The sequence below is a fragment of the Onychostoma macrolepis genome, chromosome 09 (assembly GCF_012432095.1).
Source record: "Onychostoma macrolepis isolate SWU-2019 chromosome 09, ASM1243209v1, whole genome shotgun sequence".
NCBI lineage: Eukaryota > Metazoa > Chordata > Actinopteri > Cypriniformes > Cyprinidae > Onychostoma > Onychostoma macrolepis.
The window spans coordinates 28098964-28117020 of record NC_081163.1 but is presented as its reverse complement, the minus strand read 5'-3'; the positions used below and the strand labels follow the sequence as shown (position 1 = coordinate 28117020).

Sequence of the window (18057 nt, the reverse complement as noted above, 5' to 3'; positions counted from 1 at the left end):
GTGTAAGCATGTCAAGCACAAATGGGCAACTATAGAGATGAACGTAAGACACTTTTGTTCTTAAGGCACTGAGCTGTAAGAGAAACCTTGCAAAGCCCGCTGATGATTTTGCACTTAGGAGTAAGACAGGGTTATCAGAATCAGAGCTCCAGGACTTAGATCAGTATACAATTCCAGCCACCCAGCTATAAAGACCAGCATGAATTTTCAGTTTTTGGTTTTGGTGCTGGTCTACCCTGTTGAAAAAAACAGCATATGCTGGTTAGGTATGTTTTGAAGAATGGCTGCTGGTTTGCAATTAGCTTCTGCTCAGGACCAGCTCAGGACCAGCTCTTGACCAGCTTAAACCAGCTCATGACCAGCTAAGGACCAGCTTAAACCAGCTCAAACCAGCAGGCATGCATCAAAACATGCCTAGCCAGCATATGCTGTTTTTTTTCAACAGGGTAGCTAGTGGACCCACATAAAGTAGCCAAGCTGTTCAACAGCAAACTTCACTTGTTTAGTCCACTACTGTTCAGAAGTTTGAGGTCAGGAAGATTTTTAATGTTTTTAAAGTATTTCATGCTCACCAAGGCTGCATTTATTTGATCAGAAATACAGTAAAAAAAAACAAAAAACAGCAATATTGTGAAATATTATTTCAATTCAAAATTACTGTTATCTAGATGAATATATTTTGAAAGGGGATTTATTATAGTGATGCAAAGCTAAATTGTCATCATCATTACTCCAGTCTTCAGCGTCACATGATCGTTTAGATATCATTTTAATATACTGATTTGCTGCTCAAGAAACATTATTATTATCAATGTTGACAACTGTTATGTTGCTTACTATTTTTCTAGAAATGTGAAATTGTGATATCTGTCACTTTTTAGCAGTGTAATGTGTGCTTTCTGAATAAAAGTATTCATTTCTTTTAAAAACAAACAAACAATCTTTCCTACCCCAAACTTTTAAACTGTAGTGTAGGTTGACCAAGGAAGAAATGCTGGTTAATCTAATTTAAAGGAACAGTTCACCCAGAGATTAAAAGCCTGTTATAATTTACCCACATCATTCCAATCCTGTAAGACTTTCTCTTTTCCACAGAACGTAAAAAAGGAATCGAACAAAACATTTTAGAACAATATCCTGGCTGCTGAATTCATATGACAGCTTTGTGTCAGTAACAGACCAACATTTAAGTCATTATTTAACTTTATCTCACATCAAATATATTACATGGCTTCAGAAGAATTTAAATATAGGCCATAAGTCTTACGGACTAAATTTTTATAGTGCTCTTTTGTAATTTTGGAGTTTGAGAGGCTCAGTCTCTATTCACTTTCATTGTATGGAAAAGAGCTGCATGAACAATCTGCTAAACATCTCCTTCTGTGCTCCACAGATTTGGAATGACATTAGGGTGAGTAAATATGACAGAATTTTCCTTTTTGGTATTTTGATCTGAGTTTTTGAAGACATATATCTAAAAACAGAGCGGTTGAAGCCTATGGGTAGGTCGGTTCTGAGGATATGAGGAGAGGTTAGTTGAAGTGGTGAGTACTGACCTAGCTGTGTGTGAGCCATGAGGTCGGCCAGTACGGTTGCGGCTGAAGCAGAGGTGGTGTTTGTGGCGTGATGGGGTCTTCCTCCGGGGTGGGAGGAGGTGGAGGATGCAGACGATGAGGTGGAGGAGCCCTGGATGACTCTGTTAAACCAGTGCTCTACGCTAGGATGTGCCTGGTATGGAGACGAGGAGGCGATCCGTCCCTGCCGGCGCAGCGAACCTTCGTCTTCTGATGCGGAGGAGGTGTCTGGGAGGTCAAGTACAAGAGGACTAATGGTTAGGTGGAACAGTTTTATTTCAATATGTCATTTGAAAAAAAATGACAAAATGTTTATGCCGTGTGTTTTGTTATTTGTGAAACAGAGAATTTATAAAACAACGATTTATGAAACTGAGAAAGTATTTGAAATTGAAGCCATGCTGGATAAAATAAACCTAAAAATTGTCATTTTTCTTATGAGGAAAAATGTAGTTGATAGGATGTTCTGGGCGGTCACTTGCTAGCCCAAGTCAAGTTGTCATTTTGGTCTGTACTTTAATGTAAGTTTGCATTTACTTACAGGTGAAATTGTAAGTCTGATCAGCTGGAAAATAATAACACACCTCTAAATTGAGGTTTCATAGTCTCAGCAATTGTATTTTGTTTGTGTTGAGCCATGCTGAATATATTACAAGTTATCAGTTTTAAGATCAGGGATCAGGAAAAAAAAAAAACTGTACCATAATAGTATACCTGTACAAATAACTCTAAAATAACACTGGATGTAACTGGTATATATTCAAAGAGTTTTTATGCAAAATAATGACTGTATTATATTTGTTATAAATAACACAGATCAACATTCGGCAGCTGAGGGTTAATAACATGAAAATACTGCTCTGGTAACTATCTTTAAAGTTTGTTTTGAATCTAGATTATGCAGATCTTTGAACCTCACATTATAACTGATATGGAAATATGAAAAAGGCATTACATTGGAGACTCAGTTGGATAACATGTCAGAGTCTGATTATCATTTCATAGCCTTAAGACCTCAAACAATCAACATATTACGTAACTCTAGTTATTACCCTTGATCTAACCCATCTAAAAAACTGCCTTTCTTCATCTTGCACTCTCAGAAATAAAGATATGATACTAACATACAGTACAATGGCCTCCAAAAGTAAAGGAAAATGCCAAGTGTCATTTGTACTCAAATTTTGGATGAACTTTGTTGCCCAGTGTCTTTTAATCAGCTGGTAGTGGATGCATGAAGTCAGTTCTCCTCAAATAAACACATTAAGTATCAACATGATCCACTAAAATTTAATAACCAATGTCAAATTACTTTCAATCATCACTTTGAACAGTATAATTATTGTTTTATCGTTTCAGAGCTAACAATCTCTTTTTCTTTAATCTTTTAAATCTTTTTTTAAAGCTTTAAAAATACTTTTTTGGAACCACTGTGCTATAAAACGTCATCATAAAAGTAAAATAAAAGCTATATTCAAAACGTCCATCATAAACTTCAGAAGGACTAATTTATGATTGTTATGGAAGAGCAAGCAAAAAGTGTTTGTTCTCAGTCCAGACTAAAATATCACTTTGATGAGAACTGCCGGGGGTTATGCTGGAATATGTATATGATGTAATGCTCATGTGGTCAGAAACGAAGCATGTGAGGCCTGCAGTTATGGTAACACACATGACTACATCATTTCCCCTATTATAAATACATTATAAATGCAACGCCAGAGAAAATAACAGATGTCCACCAATTAATGAATAAAATATGTCATATAGCTAAACCATCTGTACTATTTCACCATGCAGGCATCTTCTGCTGGGGTTTAAAAAGTGTAACAACAATGAGAAAAGAACCCAGTGAATTCATGATCAACTAACTCTATTAGAAAAGTAAACTCTAAAGATCATCAGGCTGCATTACCACTAATGAGCTGGTGTTTTCCTAGTTAATTTACTATTTAATTTACTTAATTTGAGACTTCAGTGTAAATTTATAGATTTTTTTTTATTGTCCACCAGGCCAATAAGTCACATACTTTAAGGTGCTAAACATGTTTGTAAAAAAAACATGAGTTACACAATGAAGTTTAATACTTCCATGTCATACTAGCATGTACTATATTATGTAAATACATTCATAATACATTTTAATACATTCCATAAAATAAAATATAAAAAAACAACAACATCCAAACACATTAGAGTAAAATTGCACAACCCATTTCAGAAGTTATTTTCCGAAGTTTGGTGTATTTTTCACCATCAAACAGCTTAGACGTGCACAGAATTTAATCGTGAAAAGAAGGGACAAATGAATGCGTAAAAAGACAAAAGAGAGAGAGATTGACTGACAAGAAGCCTGTAGGTGGTAGCAGATTCATTTAACATTAATTATGCAATTAATCACCCACAGGGAGCAATTACTATGGAGCGTGTCCAGCAAATTAGGAGACAGACACTGAGCAACAAACAGTCATGCATTAAATGTGAAAGGCATTAGCCTAATGCATCTCTTCAAAACAGCATTCTTATGAAGGAGAATAATCTACTTACACTCAAGGGTGCCTGATACCTGTTATTATTAGTGCAAAACAGTCCTGAACTCTGAATAAATCCCTGAACATTTACACTAAAGCTTACCATTAGTTTCGGTGGAAACTTACATTTTTTAACTGAAATGACTGATTATGCTGCTGATTTAGAGAACAAGGTGGACTATGATCAATAGTCAATGTAATATAAATATCAATATATAGAAAATGAACTCAAAATTCAGTAAAATACGCTACCATTCAAATGTCTGGGCTCCGTAAGATTTTTTTCTTTTTCTTTTCGAAATTCATATATTTAACAAGATGCATTAAATTGATCAAATGTGACAGTAAAGACTTATAAGGTTACAACAGATTTCTATTTCAAATAAATGCTTTTGAACCCCCCAAAAATAGCACTTGTTTCCACAAAAATATTAAGTAACACAAATGTTTTCAACACTGATAATAATAAGAAATATTTCTAGAGCAGCAAGATATTAGATTGATTTCTGAAGGATCATGTGACGTGGAAAACTGGAGTAACGGAACTTTGCATCACAGAAATTAATAAGATTTTAAAATATATTAAAATAGAAAACAGAATTTGTAAATCGTTATAATATTTCACAATATTGTTGTTTTTACTTTATTTTTGATTAAATAAATGCAGTCTTGGTGAACAAGAGACATCTTTAAAAAAAAAAAAAACAAATCTTGCACAAATCTTGCAAAATCAAACCTCATTATTATTGCTCAGACGTAGGAATTTTGTTCCAATGTGATCAGAATTGCTTGTAAAATTTCTGCATGTCTAATAATTTATGAGCAGCTCGCAAAAGAACCCCATAAAAAAACTAGGCTCATTATTGTGAGAACTATTGTAATTCTATTCTCACTTCATGTCCTCAGGCACTTGGAGAGTAACCTTGACACAGATGCAGAAAGAGCAAGACAGAAAGAGAAAGAGACAGAGACAATAGGCATGAAATAGAACCATGGGAGAAGAGAAGTGATTTGAGAGAGAAATTGAGAATGACAAGGAGGGAAAGGATGAGACAGAAATGAACTGGAATGAGTAGGTATGTCAAGAGAAGACAGAACGAAGAAAGACTGTACTTTTAACAACTGCTGTACTGAAAACCTGACCTTTAAAACAGAAATAATTATTCTAAAACTTCTCTATCAGTCACTCCACCAGAAAAGAGTCCAGAGGACAAACACGGCACAGTTTCACAGGACAGAACAGACCAGGAGTTAACGGGATAATGAATGCACAACAGTATAAGATGACAGACAACATCAAAAAAACGGCCAGGAAAGTGGGTCAGACAGCATTTTTCAAGCTGGTCAGATCCAGACAGAAGCTAAATCAAATCAGTCACACAGTAATAAAGCTGCTCTATTGCTATAGAATATAGAGGTTTGCTAGGTTTGATATCAGTGATACCAAACTCCACTGATTCTTGCATGTTACATGACTGATTGCAAGAGGAAATTTTTGATTATATGCAGGTGAAAATGAGATTTGTAATGGGGTAGAACTGAAGGGTAAGTTTTCACAGCATTTATAGCAATTTATGGCAATTAACGCCTTAAATTTTGATTTGTTCCTCACACAAAGCTATTTATAAGACTCATATAGCTTATACAATTTGTAATCAAAATGTAAATAATGACTTTTTTTTCATTTTTGGGTGACACACTTGACACACTGTGGTTCTTTAAAATTGACCACAGTGTGTCAAGAATGAGGTAAGAGGAGATGAGGCATAGGGCAAGAGGGGTATCTGACAGGCCAGATGGGTTATCAGATCATCTCCGTCAGGGCAATCAGACAGCTTAGACACTTTATGTGTGTGTGTGCATTACTGCATCCAGGGCACAAAAGAATTAGCGGACCATGACCAATTCCCATAGGGGGCGACCCTGAATGGGCCCGTTATGCTGATCTGACCCCACCCTTGAACCTTTAATCCCGCTGACCTTTCACTGACTTCATCATTCTGACCGAAGAAGAACAGAAGAGTGTATCAGGACATCAAGAATCAGAAACTTGTTAACGCTAAACAAACAGGGAGAGACAATAATGTAATCCAATTTGATGGACAAAGCAAGGACGTTACACAAACATGAGGAGAGAGATTAACTTTTCTGACCACAAGATGTAATAATGTGTAATCATAAAGAAATCATCAGACATAACAAAATAAACTGTGAAAGGCCAAATATAGTATTTTTGTTAAAACAAGATCAATCCAGATATAACACTAAATAACCAATAGGAATGAAAAATCGATCATAAAACTCTTCAGAATAGCTGATTGACTCTTCCAAGTCGGTAACACAGCCAATCGATCTCTCTTTCCTATATATGTAACCTTATTTATTTCCGTCCCATTTCCTTTAGCCTCCTCCTCCCCAGCGCCACCTGTCTAGATCTACTACGGGGTTCTTTCTACTTTACCTTGCAGGAGCATCATGTTGCAGGAGCATCATTTTAATACCTGTAAATCTGAATTAGGGCTGCCCTCAGCTAAAGATTTTTCTGATCGACTAATAGTCGTTCATTTGAAGCGATTAGTCAACTAATCGCACGTTTATATTAATAAACTATATAATTCATAATAATGAGCCTTTAATTGCCTATAGCCTATCAACGCTCAAGTGCACGCATAATTGCCACAGCGCACCACAGAAGTAATAATTACGAATGCTTCAGGGGAAATAAAAAAAGAAGACTGTCTTAGCATCATAATAATTCATTGATAAACTAGTGTTTTCAACTGAGGTGACGAAGTCGACGACACTGACTCGTCATCTCCACAGTGGACATGCACGTTTCATACGGAACATAATCTGCACCCTGTTTGCTTTCATTATTTTACAAAAACAGAACGTTTTGTTATTATTGTGAGTGCACACAAATGAAAGTAGACCTTTTACAGATTTGAAAGATGTATTACTCTAATCTGTATGACCAAAAATTACGGAGTATTTTAAGTTAAATGCAAATGATCGCACCGGCACCTCCAAGTTAACTGTCATGCAGTGAGCGCGCTACTATTCAGATTTCACTCTCAGCATAAACTATAGAAAATTCTATAGCGCACATTTTTCTAGGATAACGTTAAAGTGAGTGGCCATGTAATGATGCTGCTACTTTCACTACTTACTATGTTTCAGATGATAAGCCACATTTGAGGTCGATGAACGAAACTTGTTTTTTCCTGTGACTAAGCGACTAATACAATTTTGATCAACTAAGCCTCTTTTCGTCGACTAACGGTTAGTCGACTATTAGGGGGCAGCCCTAATCTGAATATATTTCAGCAGAAGGCTTCGTTCATGCCAGCAGCACGAATGTAGAAGATCTAGGCTGATAAAACTGTACACTCCTTTTCCTATCAATAAAATGTCGTTAAAATCCATTTTGAGAGTTGTCATTATTGAAATGTGATTTCATGTATCAGGTTTTTCTTCAAGACAGCAATGAGATTAAATGTAGGGCCAATGGAGGTTTCTCCTCCTTAGAAAAATACACCAGTAATCTCATGTTTCCTATCGAGTTTTAATAAGAGATCATAGAATTGTTTCAAACTGTGCTCAAATTTACCAAAATACCAAAGTTTGCCATCAAGTCAGGGATTTCAATATGAACTCAAAATTATTCCTTAAAATCCAAAGAATCAAATGATCTGAGCTGTCCACATTAATGTTAGAGCTTTGTACCGTTACTGTCAACAAGTGTCCCATTTGTGTCATCTTAATTCCTCCAAGGGAATAATTTAATACTTAAAAGAAACTCACATGAGCGATGAAAAAAACAAGATGTTGTCAATCTCTGTTGTCTAATGTCCATTTTGTGATAGCTGACATTTGTGTATTAACTAAATGTGATAACTCATATAGCTAAATCTGCAGCCAGTGGGTCAATAAAGCTGGAACTTTGTTAAACCTCTCCATATGCAGGCGTGTGGGAAGGTGGTCTGGGAACTGAGTGGTCAGAGGCTGTTCTCTTTGTGTAAATAATGAGGCTATTATTCAGAAAGCTATGCATTGTTCTCTCAAGGCTCAGATCAAAACATCTTGATACTATCAAGGACTGAAATGCACATTGTCAACTGCTGTCAGCTGAAAAATGAAAATATAAAGTAAAAATGCTTCCAAAACATTTTCTGCTATAGCCTTCATAGAAAGTGCTCCCATAAAATTCCTAACTGTGTGTCTCTGGTACGGGTGTGTGTTTACCTGGGGGAGTACATGCTTCAACTGAAGACTGCACTAGAACAGAGCGTCTCTTGGAGGGCATCGGCATCTTTCTCTCTTTATACTTTGCCAAGGCTGCTTGTACGGCTTCTGTATGAAGGTCTGTGGGGACACAGATAGTGCCAACTTTAGATGAGCCAGACATCAGAGAATGGACATTTTCAAATCCCAAATGTCTATATGATATGATGGAACAGATATCATAATAACAAGATAATAATAATATCCTTCTCGCCAAGGTGCCTGCTTCCTTAATTCACATGATTTGATGATTCATTCACATTAATTTACTGTACATGCAAGTTAATTAGTAATAATTAAACGTGCAACAGTGATACTGACCCTTGAAATGCGCTTAATTGTACTAAATGTGCACATGTAGTATACTTGCAGATAATATAACATTAATGATTTAAGAGGCACACTTTCATGACTGTTTCTTAACACAAGTTTTAAATGTACTAAATTGCAGCTTCATTACAAATGTGTAATTACTATATAATTAACTTTGCATTTCTACTATATTTAAATACATCACATAAAAGATTCAGTAGAAATGGCATTTAAATATATTGTAGTTTATCATACAGCAAATGCTTGTACATTTAGCAGCACACTTTCACCATATTTTAAAGACTATAGGAGTAATTATGAAGTTACCTAAAACATGTACTTAAGTGGGTAAAACACTCTAAGTTCAGCCAATTGCATATTAACTACAATACATCTTCATTTCATTGCAATTAATGTGATGAAGTGTCTGAAAATGATACATTCAGTTCACACTTAAGTACACACATTTCTTAAGTATATTAATTTCATAATAAGTATTCTTTTTATAGTTATGCTTAAGTGTACTTTTTCACAAGAGTCAATTAGTGTCTGTTGTGCTTGTCCCTCATCATTACAGAGCTTAACAGACAAATGGTTCAACCTGATCTAAAGCGCTCATCCCTTGAGTTTGCCACCCGGGGCTTGTTCTGTTTGGAGCCTGGAGTGGCCACCTGTGACGACGTTTGGATCCTATGTTCTATCTGCAGAGATGGATCTACACCTGCACACAAAACAGACCAGAATATGATAATCTCTGTTTTTTACTGACAGACAAATGCATTACTTCAATTTCCATGCTTGGCATTTTACCCATTAGTAAGCTAACCATGGTGTAAAATAAATGCAGAAAGGGCAGTCATAACAAATGGACTGAAGCACTCAGCATGGGGCCGCTGTGCACAGAAGAAATTACAGTACATTAAGAATTCACAAAACCAGCATTACAGAATAAAGGTCACTAAACTTTGCAGTAAAACCCTGTTACACCTATTGGGTTTACAGAAATAGACTCTTACAGTGAGAAATTTACTTTTAATAAATGATCGAAGTGACACTATTCAATTTCAACGCTATCCTCGCATTTAGATAGCAACATAAATCTTCTCTTGACTTCAGACTTCTCTGCTGTCTGGGTAATACAACACCTTGAGATCAATGGGCCCTTTACACCACATCTGAGCGCCAAACAGAGTTCTCATGGTGATCTAGTGCTGACGCAGAGTGTAACATTCACAATACTTCATCAAACTTGACAGACATGAGCTGAAGAGAAACACAAATCTTACATCAACCCACAGGAGCAAAGTTTGTTCTGCTGTGACAACCACAGGCACTATGAGTAATTTACAAAACAAGTTTCAGCTGAGACTAAGTTTGCCATTGAGAAGTTCACAGCTTCTCGCCAATATGAGCTACTTAAAAACAAAACAAAACACAGGATATAATATATATATATATATATATATCAGACATATTTTGGACCAATGGAATTTAGCTGTTGGCGGAGCTACACCGTGCAATGCTTCAGAAATAAAAAGTAAGACACTAACTAATTTGTTGCAGTCACAAATTTTAGGTGAAAGAAATTTCATATTTTATTGCCCACTAATAGTTAAGTTATACTGTAATAAGAGACCAAAAATAAATGAATATAAGAGCATAACAAAACATTTAACAGTAGTGGATACATTGTATACACCTTTCATAGAATCAGGGTAATTATAGTTAACTAAAATTAACAGCTAGTTCAATTTTTAATTTTGATGTTATGTTTAAATTGATGTACTAAAATAACTAAAACTAAAACTGAAATACAAAAAATGTATTAACTAACACAAATAGCAAGGAATGGAAGGGAAACACACCTGAATATAGTACATTTACTTTATAATCACAGCCTACTGAGGATGGACTTAAATTGAGAATAAGTTATGGTAAATTATGTTTCACCCCTGCATTTAAGCCGTTTGATTAAATCTTAAATTGTAGGGAGCTCAATATCAGCATAGTTTCTGTGAATTTGGAGAAATCTCCACCTTGTAGAAGGTTAAGACTGATGAGTCATGCAGCGCTGTGGTTACATAAGAGCCGTCACAGCTGTAGCTGCCGCAGCAAAATTGAGGAATCAAAGAGGCTTATGCTCTGATCTGAGGTCTAGTGACCCTTCATCTATCACACCAGGAAGAGTCCAATGAATGCTAAAAATACCTCAGGATTCATTTATAACAAACACAGGGACAGATGAAGGACATTTAAAAAAAAGCATAGTCATGCTTCGGACCTAAACAATCTATTCTTTGTGAAACTTTGTGACATGGGTGCGCATCTATCACAGGTTAAGACAAGTAGTGACCTATTATCCTTTTTCCTGGAAAGCCAAAGTAAGTGACACAAGATTGTTTACCTCCTCCCAAACCATTTGCCTAGCAACCACTTCATATTGACCTCTAACCTCCAGAATCATTGAAAGAAACTTCAGCTGACTGTGTTGACATGGTGGAGCATTCAGTAGGGCTTTTCTTAATGAGGGCTAATATCCCTAAACAACCAAACTGAGCTCAGGAAAGGTCACATACTTAACCACAGAACATAAAGACGCATAAACACAGGCTTGCCAACTGTAGGACTAGTTTAGGATTAGTAGAATATTCTGCACTATGTTATGTGTTAATCCTGCTTTGGTAAATAGTGACTTAATGAGTAAGTGACTTTATTATTATTATTATTATTATTATTATTATTTATTTATTTATTTTCCCAGCAAGGATGGATTACATTAAATAAAAGTGACAGTAAGACTTTTAAATTATTACAAAATATTTCCATTTTAAATAAATTCTGTTCTTTCTATTCATTAAAACATTTCTGAAATAAATCAATTAAGTAAGTATCATGGTTTGTAACCATGATAAAGAAATATAAGGCAGCATAGCTATTTTCAACACTGGTAATAATCAGAAATGTTTCTTGAGCATAAAATCAGCATATTAGAGTGATTTCTGAAGGATCATGTGACACTGAAGACTGGAGTAATGATGCTGAAATTCAGCTTTGCATCACAGGAATACATTACATTTTAAAATATGTTCAAATAAAAAAACAATTATTTTAAATTGTAATATTTCACAATATAATTTTTTTGTTTGTTTGTTTTTTATATCAAAAACCTTATTAAGAGACTTATTTCAAATCCAATAAAAATATCATCTACCCCAAACTTGGCCGATGGTGTATAGAAACATGACCTAACATGAGTTAATTTACAGTATCTAAAACAGCAGTCCCACAAATAAAATCACAACTTAAACAGCTTTACAGCTCAAATACCTCACATTTGTGAATGGAAGGTTTACTATAAGTGCTTAACACACACACACACACACACACACACACACACACGCACACACACAACCAGCTAATTTCTGCTTTTAAACCCTCTGGATTGTTTTTTCCCCATAGACTTCCATTGCAAATTGCTGGACACATGACTGTTATTCCTTTAAATATGTCTTTTATTTCCCCTGTTATTAAGTCTACCATAACTGCTTTAGGTCTTTCCAATAACTGCTCAGTAATAGCATTATAATACAGTTTATACTAAGAGTCCTGCTGTTTCTATCAGTTTTGGGTCCTGTGAGGACTGAACAGGACATGCTCACTTCATTCTCTGGTTATGGGAAACACTCCACCTCAAAACCTCAATTCTGCTTAACTCAACAAAAGCTTACGAACAGAAAAGTTGTATAAGGACAGTAAGACACAATATGCAACATCAAACAAAATGAGGGACTCGGCCTATCCAGATACAATGTCCTGATAGTGTGTGTGATCTCAACAGTACGGCTTCACAAAAGCTCAACTATGTGCAAAGATAGCAGAGCCATGAATGCTACAAGTAGCTCTGTCCAGTTGCTAAGCAAAAAAAAATGTCCCTCCACAGTTGGCTGATAACCAACCAATCACATTCCTGCTTCCAAATGATTGTTACTAGTCAGATCTGGACGCAATGGTTCAGAAGATGCCACAATGTAACAATTAGAAGATTTTTAGGAGATGTGCCAGCCTTAATGAGGTCTCATTTGGAGTCTCGATTGTAATGAACTTTAATTGGTTACATAAAAAGGTAGATGTGAGATTTGGGCAAATGAAGAACTGAACTGAGTAACAGAAACAGGCTTTGTTATTAACTGATCTTGCTTACATAAGAAATAGCTTAGCTACTTAGATTTGTTCAGCCCTAGTGCATGAGTACAATGCTGGTGATAGAACTTTGCAGCACAAATTGTGTGGCATTTTCTTCTTTGGTCTGAGGTAATCACCCTGAAGTTCAGCTAATTGCATTTAATATAAATTTAAACTATAATATATTTTTATTTAATTGCAATTAACATGCAACTAAGTGCCCAGAAATATAACACTCATTTTACACAGTAAGTATATTCTTTTAAATTATATTATTTCTGTAATAAGTATACTGTGTACTTCTTTTCACAATGATAGGGTCCCATGTCTGGACACAATGGCTTCTCAGAGGATCATGGGGAAAAGTGTGCTGGTCTGTCAGTCAGCTTAGAAAATGACAAAGACAAAACCCATAATGGAGAGCCATCTCTGCTGTGAGGCTAATTTAAAATGAAGCCCTAATTTCCTGTTTCAAAGCCAAACCAAAAATATACAGTGGGGGCCCAGACAGACGTTCACTTTTCCACAAGCCACCACAACTATCATAAAATATTTATGCAGGGCCATTCTAAAATTAAACATACACAAGGAATATAGATTGAGCTTGTCATCCAGCATCCAGTGAGGGAGAGCCCTGAGGGGGTTGTTAGGACACACATGAGCAGTCTAAATATTGACCCTCACGTGTGAACAAAATCACCAAAAGAGATGCCATTGATCTGGGATGGGGGAGATGCAGTAACCTGTACCCTCTTCCTATGTTGCAGTTCTCTGGATTTTCCCACCAGTGCTGTTACCGTCAACTACTGTAAAAGTTAAACTATCAAAAAAAAAAATATATAAAAAAAATAAAATAAAATAAAAACTAAAATAAAGCTGACAAATAACATCTAGGCCTATAATAAATATTCAATGAAAAAACGAAAATTAAAATGTTATCTTGGGAACTAACTGTGAAATAACATATTTTTGTTGAAATACTAAAATTACTAAAACTAAATGATGATGATAATAATAATAATAATAAAATAAATATATTAAAATGAAAGCTGATTCTATTAATACATACCATAATAGTATATAAATAATACTAAAATATATATATATCTATATACTATATATATATATATATATATATATATATATATATATATACTATATATCTTATATAATTATATTTTTTTATTCAAATGTGGCAGGTCACAGAATCGATAACATGATAGTTAATTTTTTTTTTAAATGATTATTATTGTATGCAAACATGAATAAGATTTTAGAGCAATGCCAGATAGCAAGTTTTCCTTCTAATAACAATAAAATAAAATAAAATAATTAAATAAAAATGTTAGTCTATTCCTCACACAAAACAATTGTATAACTACAGAATACTTGTAAAACATACTATTTTTTTTTAATACTTTCATGGTGTTTTTTCCCCCTCATCAGCTCCACCTTATTTTCATTCCATGGAAGCAAGCAGAACATTCTGCTGAACACCTTGATTTTATTTATTTATTATTTTTTAGTTTGGAGAACATGAGTGAATAATGACATAATTTTCATTTTAGGTGAACTACAGTGCATTTCCAACAAAACATGAAAAGAGCAAGGAACCATAAATAACTGTCACATCTATATTCTACATTTGAAAAGAGATATCATGCCTGGATATATGGGCTGTTGCTAGCCACCCTAAACCAAACAACAAAGACACACACACCACATAATTGAGAGTTTGAGGCAGTTTGAACCCTGCACTTAGATTTTAGTTTTATAGTGTGGATAACTCCTATTCCCCAGAGAGACACACACATTGTTTCCATTAGGTCAGAGTATCCTTGACAGTACTGAAACCATGCATGTATTTCAGATCAATCCAGACCGCAGTAAAATGCAGACCTCTAATGAAGGTCGAAGAGGTGACAAGTGAAGATTTTATAACCTAGACATGCACCGTCTGCAAAAATAGTTCATTAAACAGTGGATTTACGGTTGATAAGAGGGAGTTGTTTACCTTGTATCTGGGGTATGTAGGGCGCCAATAATTTCCCTCTTTTCTTTTCATAGCCTTTCTGTGTGATGTCACCTACAGAGAGAGAAAGAGAAACAAAGGAATTGTGATGAATCATGTATTCTGTGTTTGAAAAGCTGGCATCACATTGCTCAGCGTCAGCCCATCACCCTGGCACAGCAGGGCACAGAGAAAGTTCACCAGGCCGCTGATGCGCTGAGCTCCGCACGGTCCGTAAACACTCAACTGCCGTTTAGAAATAGCAATGCACTGCAAACTGGCAGCGCAAACACAAATTCCCAGAACAACGGCTTATGTAGGCTTCAATATTCACTCCACTCATACCTGAGCTTATAATCATCCTTTTACTAAAAATATCTTAGTTTATCAAACAACCCTGATGAAAAGACAATACTGCACTGCAATAACTGCTTTAAGGAGCCTAAGCTAACCCTTTAAAGTTACTATTGTTCATAGAGGCAAATATAGCCGAGTTGATTAAGCAATATGTGATAAATTAATATTTTTTATTCAGCAAGGATGCATTCAATTGAGTAAAGGCTTTTACATTGTTACAAAATAATTCTATTTCAAAGTACGTCTGTTCTTTTGAACTTACTATTAATCAAAGAATCATGAGAAAATGCATCAGTTTCCACAAAACATACTGTATACAGCAGCACATATGTTTTCAACATAAATGATAATAAGAAATATTTCTTGAGCAGCAAATCAGCATATTACAACGATTTCTGAAAGATCATGTGACACCGAAGACTGGAGTAATGATGCTGAAAATTCAGCTTTGCATAGCAGGAATAAATGACATTTTAAAATACATTAAAAAGGAAAACGAAGGGATTTCTTTATTATTTTAAATTGTAACAATATCACTGTTTTTACTGTATTTTGATCAAATAAATGTAGTCTTGTAGCTCATATGAAACATTAAAATGTTTAAAAAAAGACCAAAACCAAACTTTTGAATGACAGTATACTATTCAACAGAAGAGAATAAGAAAGCATGTACTAGTCTAAAACAAACCTTCAAACCTAAACACATTACTTTTAATGTACTGCGCCAGTCAGTTCTAGCAGATGTTTAATAAATCAGCGGAGAATTATAGAATTTTTACTCCAAACTTCATAAATAGTTATTAAAATATAATTTAACTGACACACTTGGAGCGATTTTCCTCCTGTTTATTACACCAGCAGATATTGCTGACGGCAGTCTGGGCTCTGATACAAACAGGCCTAATTACAGGCTGTCTGAGACACATGCAATTTTATAAATTAATGGAGACCTTTCCGATCAGTAATGCCACCACAATGGCACGGGCAGACCTCAGCCTGCCACACTTCAGTTACTCTTCAATCACATAAAGAGGAAATAAACACTGAAAATCAAACATATGAGAGATGAAAACATACGAAAGCCAAATATAAAGCTGAAAATGGTCCCATTTGTGACTGTCATGGTCAACTGAGTCTTTCCTATGACAGATGAATGGATACATTTATGGAGTCTTTGTGATGGGGTCTGAGTATATGAGATGTCTGACAGTTATTATACCAAGCGCACAGCTGGGATTATTGACATGAAACCCACGATCAGACATTATAATGATAAAACAGGCCAAATAAGCATGAAATCAATGGACAACCCCAAGTGAACCAACCGATCAGGTCACGTTGACTGGTTTGTAGGAGTATGCGCTGTGGCTGTGAGAAAATCAAAGATGAGGACTGAAAATTAACACTGCTAAATGTGTCACATTGGTCCTGTTTGGGAATGTTGAAACCTTGTGTCGGGATGCTTATTCCCTTGTTATCCTGCATCACCCTGCTTCCCTCCAAGATCCAAGCCTGTAAAGGAGCTTTTTCTCCTCCAACAAAAGCCATATTGATTCAGCGTGGAGGCCACGGCCCTGCTGACTGACACCACTAAAGAAAAGTGAGGCTCCCAAACAGTCTCTGACACATTCCCCTCCCCATGCCTTTCTCAGCCATCCAGAGAAGATGATAAAAACCTCTGCAGGAGGGGGGTGCTGGGAAAACATACCACTCAAACAGCTGGGTCGCCAATCAACACAGTTAACCTGCAGTTCACAACAGCCACTAAACCCTATCATTTTACCTCAAAGATATGCCAAAGTTGATGTCGAAAGCTAGAAACAAGGCTTGTCTTCGAGAAAGATGGATGAGTTCACCGACAAGCAGAATGACTGAGCTTTTCAGCGGGCGGCAGCAGAGGTGTGATCAGCAGACACTGTCGCCAATGTGTACAGATGCCCCTGAGTCACCGTCAAGAGCTGAGAGGTCTACTGTCTCCAGAGCGAGATGTGGATCATGCAAACAATGCGCTACTGTAGCAGAGCTCAGGCAGCTGACCTGACGCATGCATTGTCTGCTCAAACACAGAGCATGGTGCAACACACAATAGACAGCTATTCTCCTGCCTACACAACCTCTCTGAACTACCTCCTTCTGTTACAGGAGACTTCAGCTCATCCAGGCCACAGCGTTGGGCCACAGATTAGTGAAGCTGAAGTGTACAGAATGCAGTACTTAGAAACAGAGCATCTCACAATGCACAAATAGTAACATTCTGACCATTACCGATAAACCATTTTTTCCCCCCTAGTTAACCGATAAATGGCTTGTGTAAAAATTATGTACAATTTTGTCAAAAACATTTTTTTATTTAATTATTAAAACTAAAATTATTCAGCTCATAATGATATGCTCATAATTTTTTCCATGTTAAGGTGGATAACTGATAAATGGATAACCGATAAATGATATTAAAATTAAGTATTTAAAAATAAGTATTTTGTCTATATAAATTAATAGATAAATAATAATAATAAATAAAACACTGTCTATAAAACACTAAAGGCTAAAATCAGTTTATCAGTACCAATAAACCGATATATTTTTATGTCAAGGACAATAACCGATAAATGTCTCATAATAAAATTTTATGCTATTTTGTCTCAATAATTGGAAAATAAAACACTAAAAACGAAAAGAAAAAATCGACCAATACTGATAAGCCGATAAAAATTTTTCATGTTAAGGCCATTAACCGATAAATGGCTAATATTAAAATTCTATACTATTTTGTCTAAATAAGTAAAAAATAAATAAATAAAATCAA

At 35.5% G+C, this 18057-nt stretch overlaps 1 protein-coding gene across 8 annotated transcripts in view; it reads right to left on the bottom strand.

The window, feature by feature from the left end:
* The window catches only part of dip2a (disco-interacting protein 2 homolog A), a 120333-nt gene that overhangs the window by 27545 nt on the left and 74731 nt on the right, over positions 1-18057 (bottom strand). For 5 of the 8 annotated variants that reach the window (XM_058786085.1, XM_058786078.1, XM_058786079.1 and 2 more), the window contains exons 2-5: positions 14898-14969; positions 9303-9422; positions 8351-8470; positions 1557-1802 (exon numbers count right to left, since the gene is read on the bottom strand). In XM_058786085.1, the coding sequence (XP_058642068.1) occupies positions 1557-1802; positions 8351-8470; positions 9303-9422; positions 14898-14969 (558 nt within the window). The remainder of the gene's footprint in view (positions 1-1556; positions 1803-8350; positions 8471-9302; positions 9423-14897; positions 14970-18057) is intronic. The other 3 variants (XM_058786080.1, XM_058786084.1, XM_058786082.1) reach the window with 2 other exon arrangements.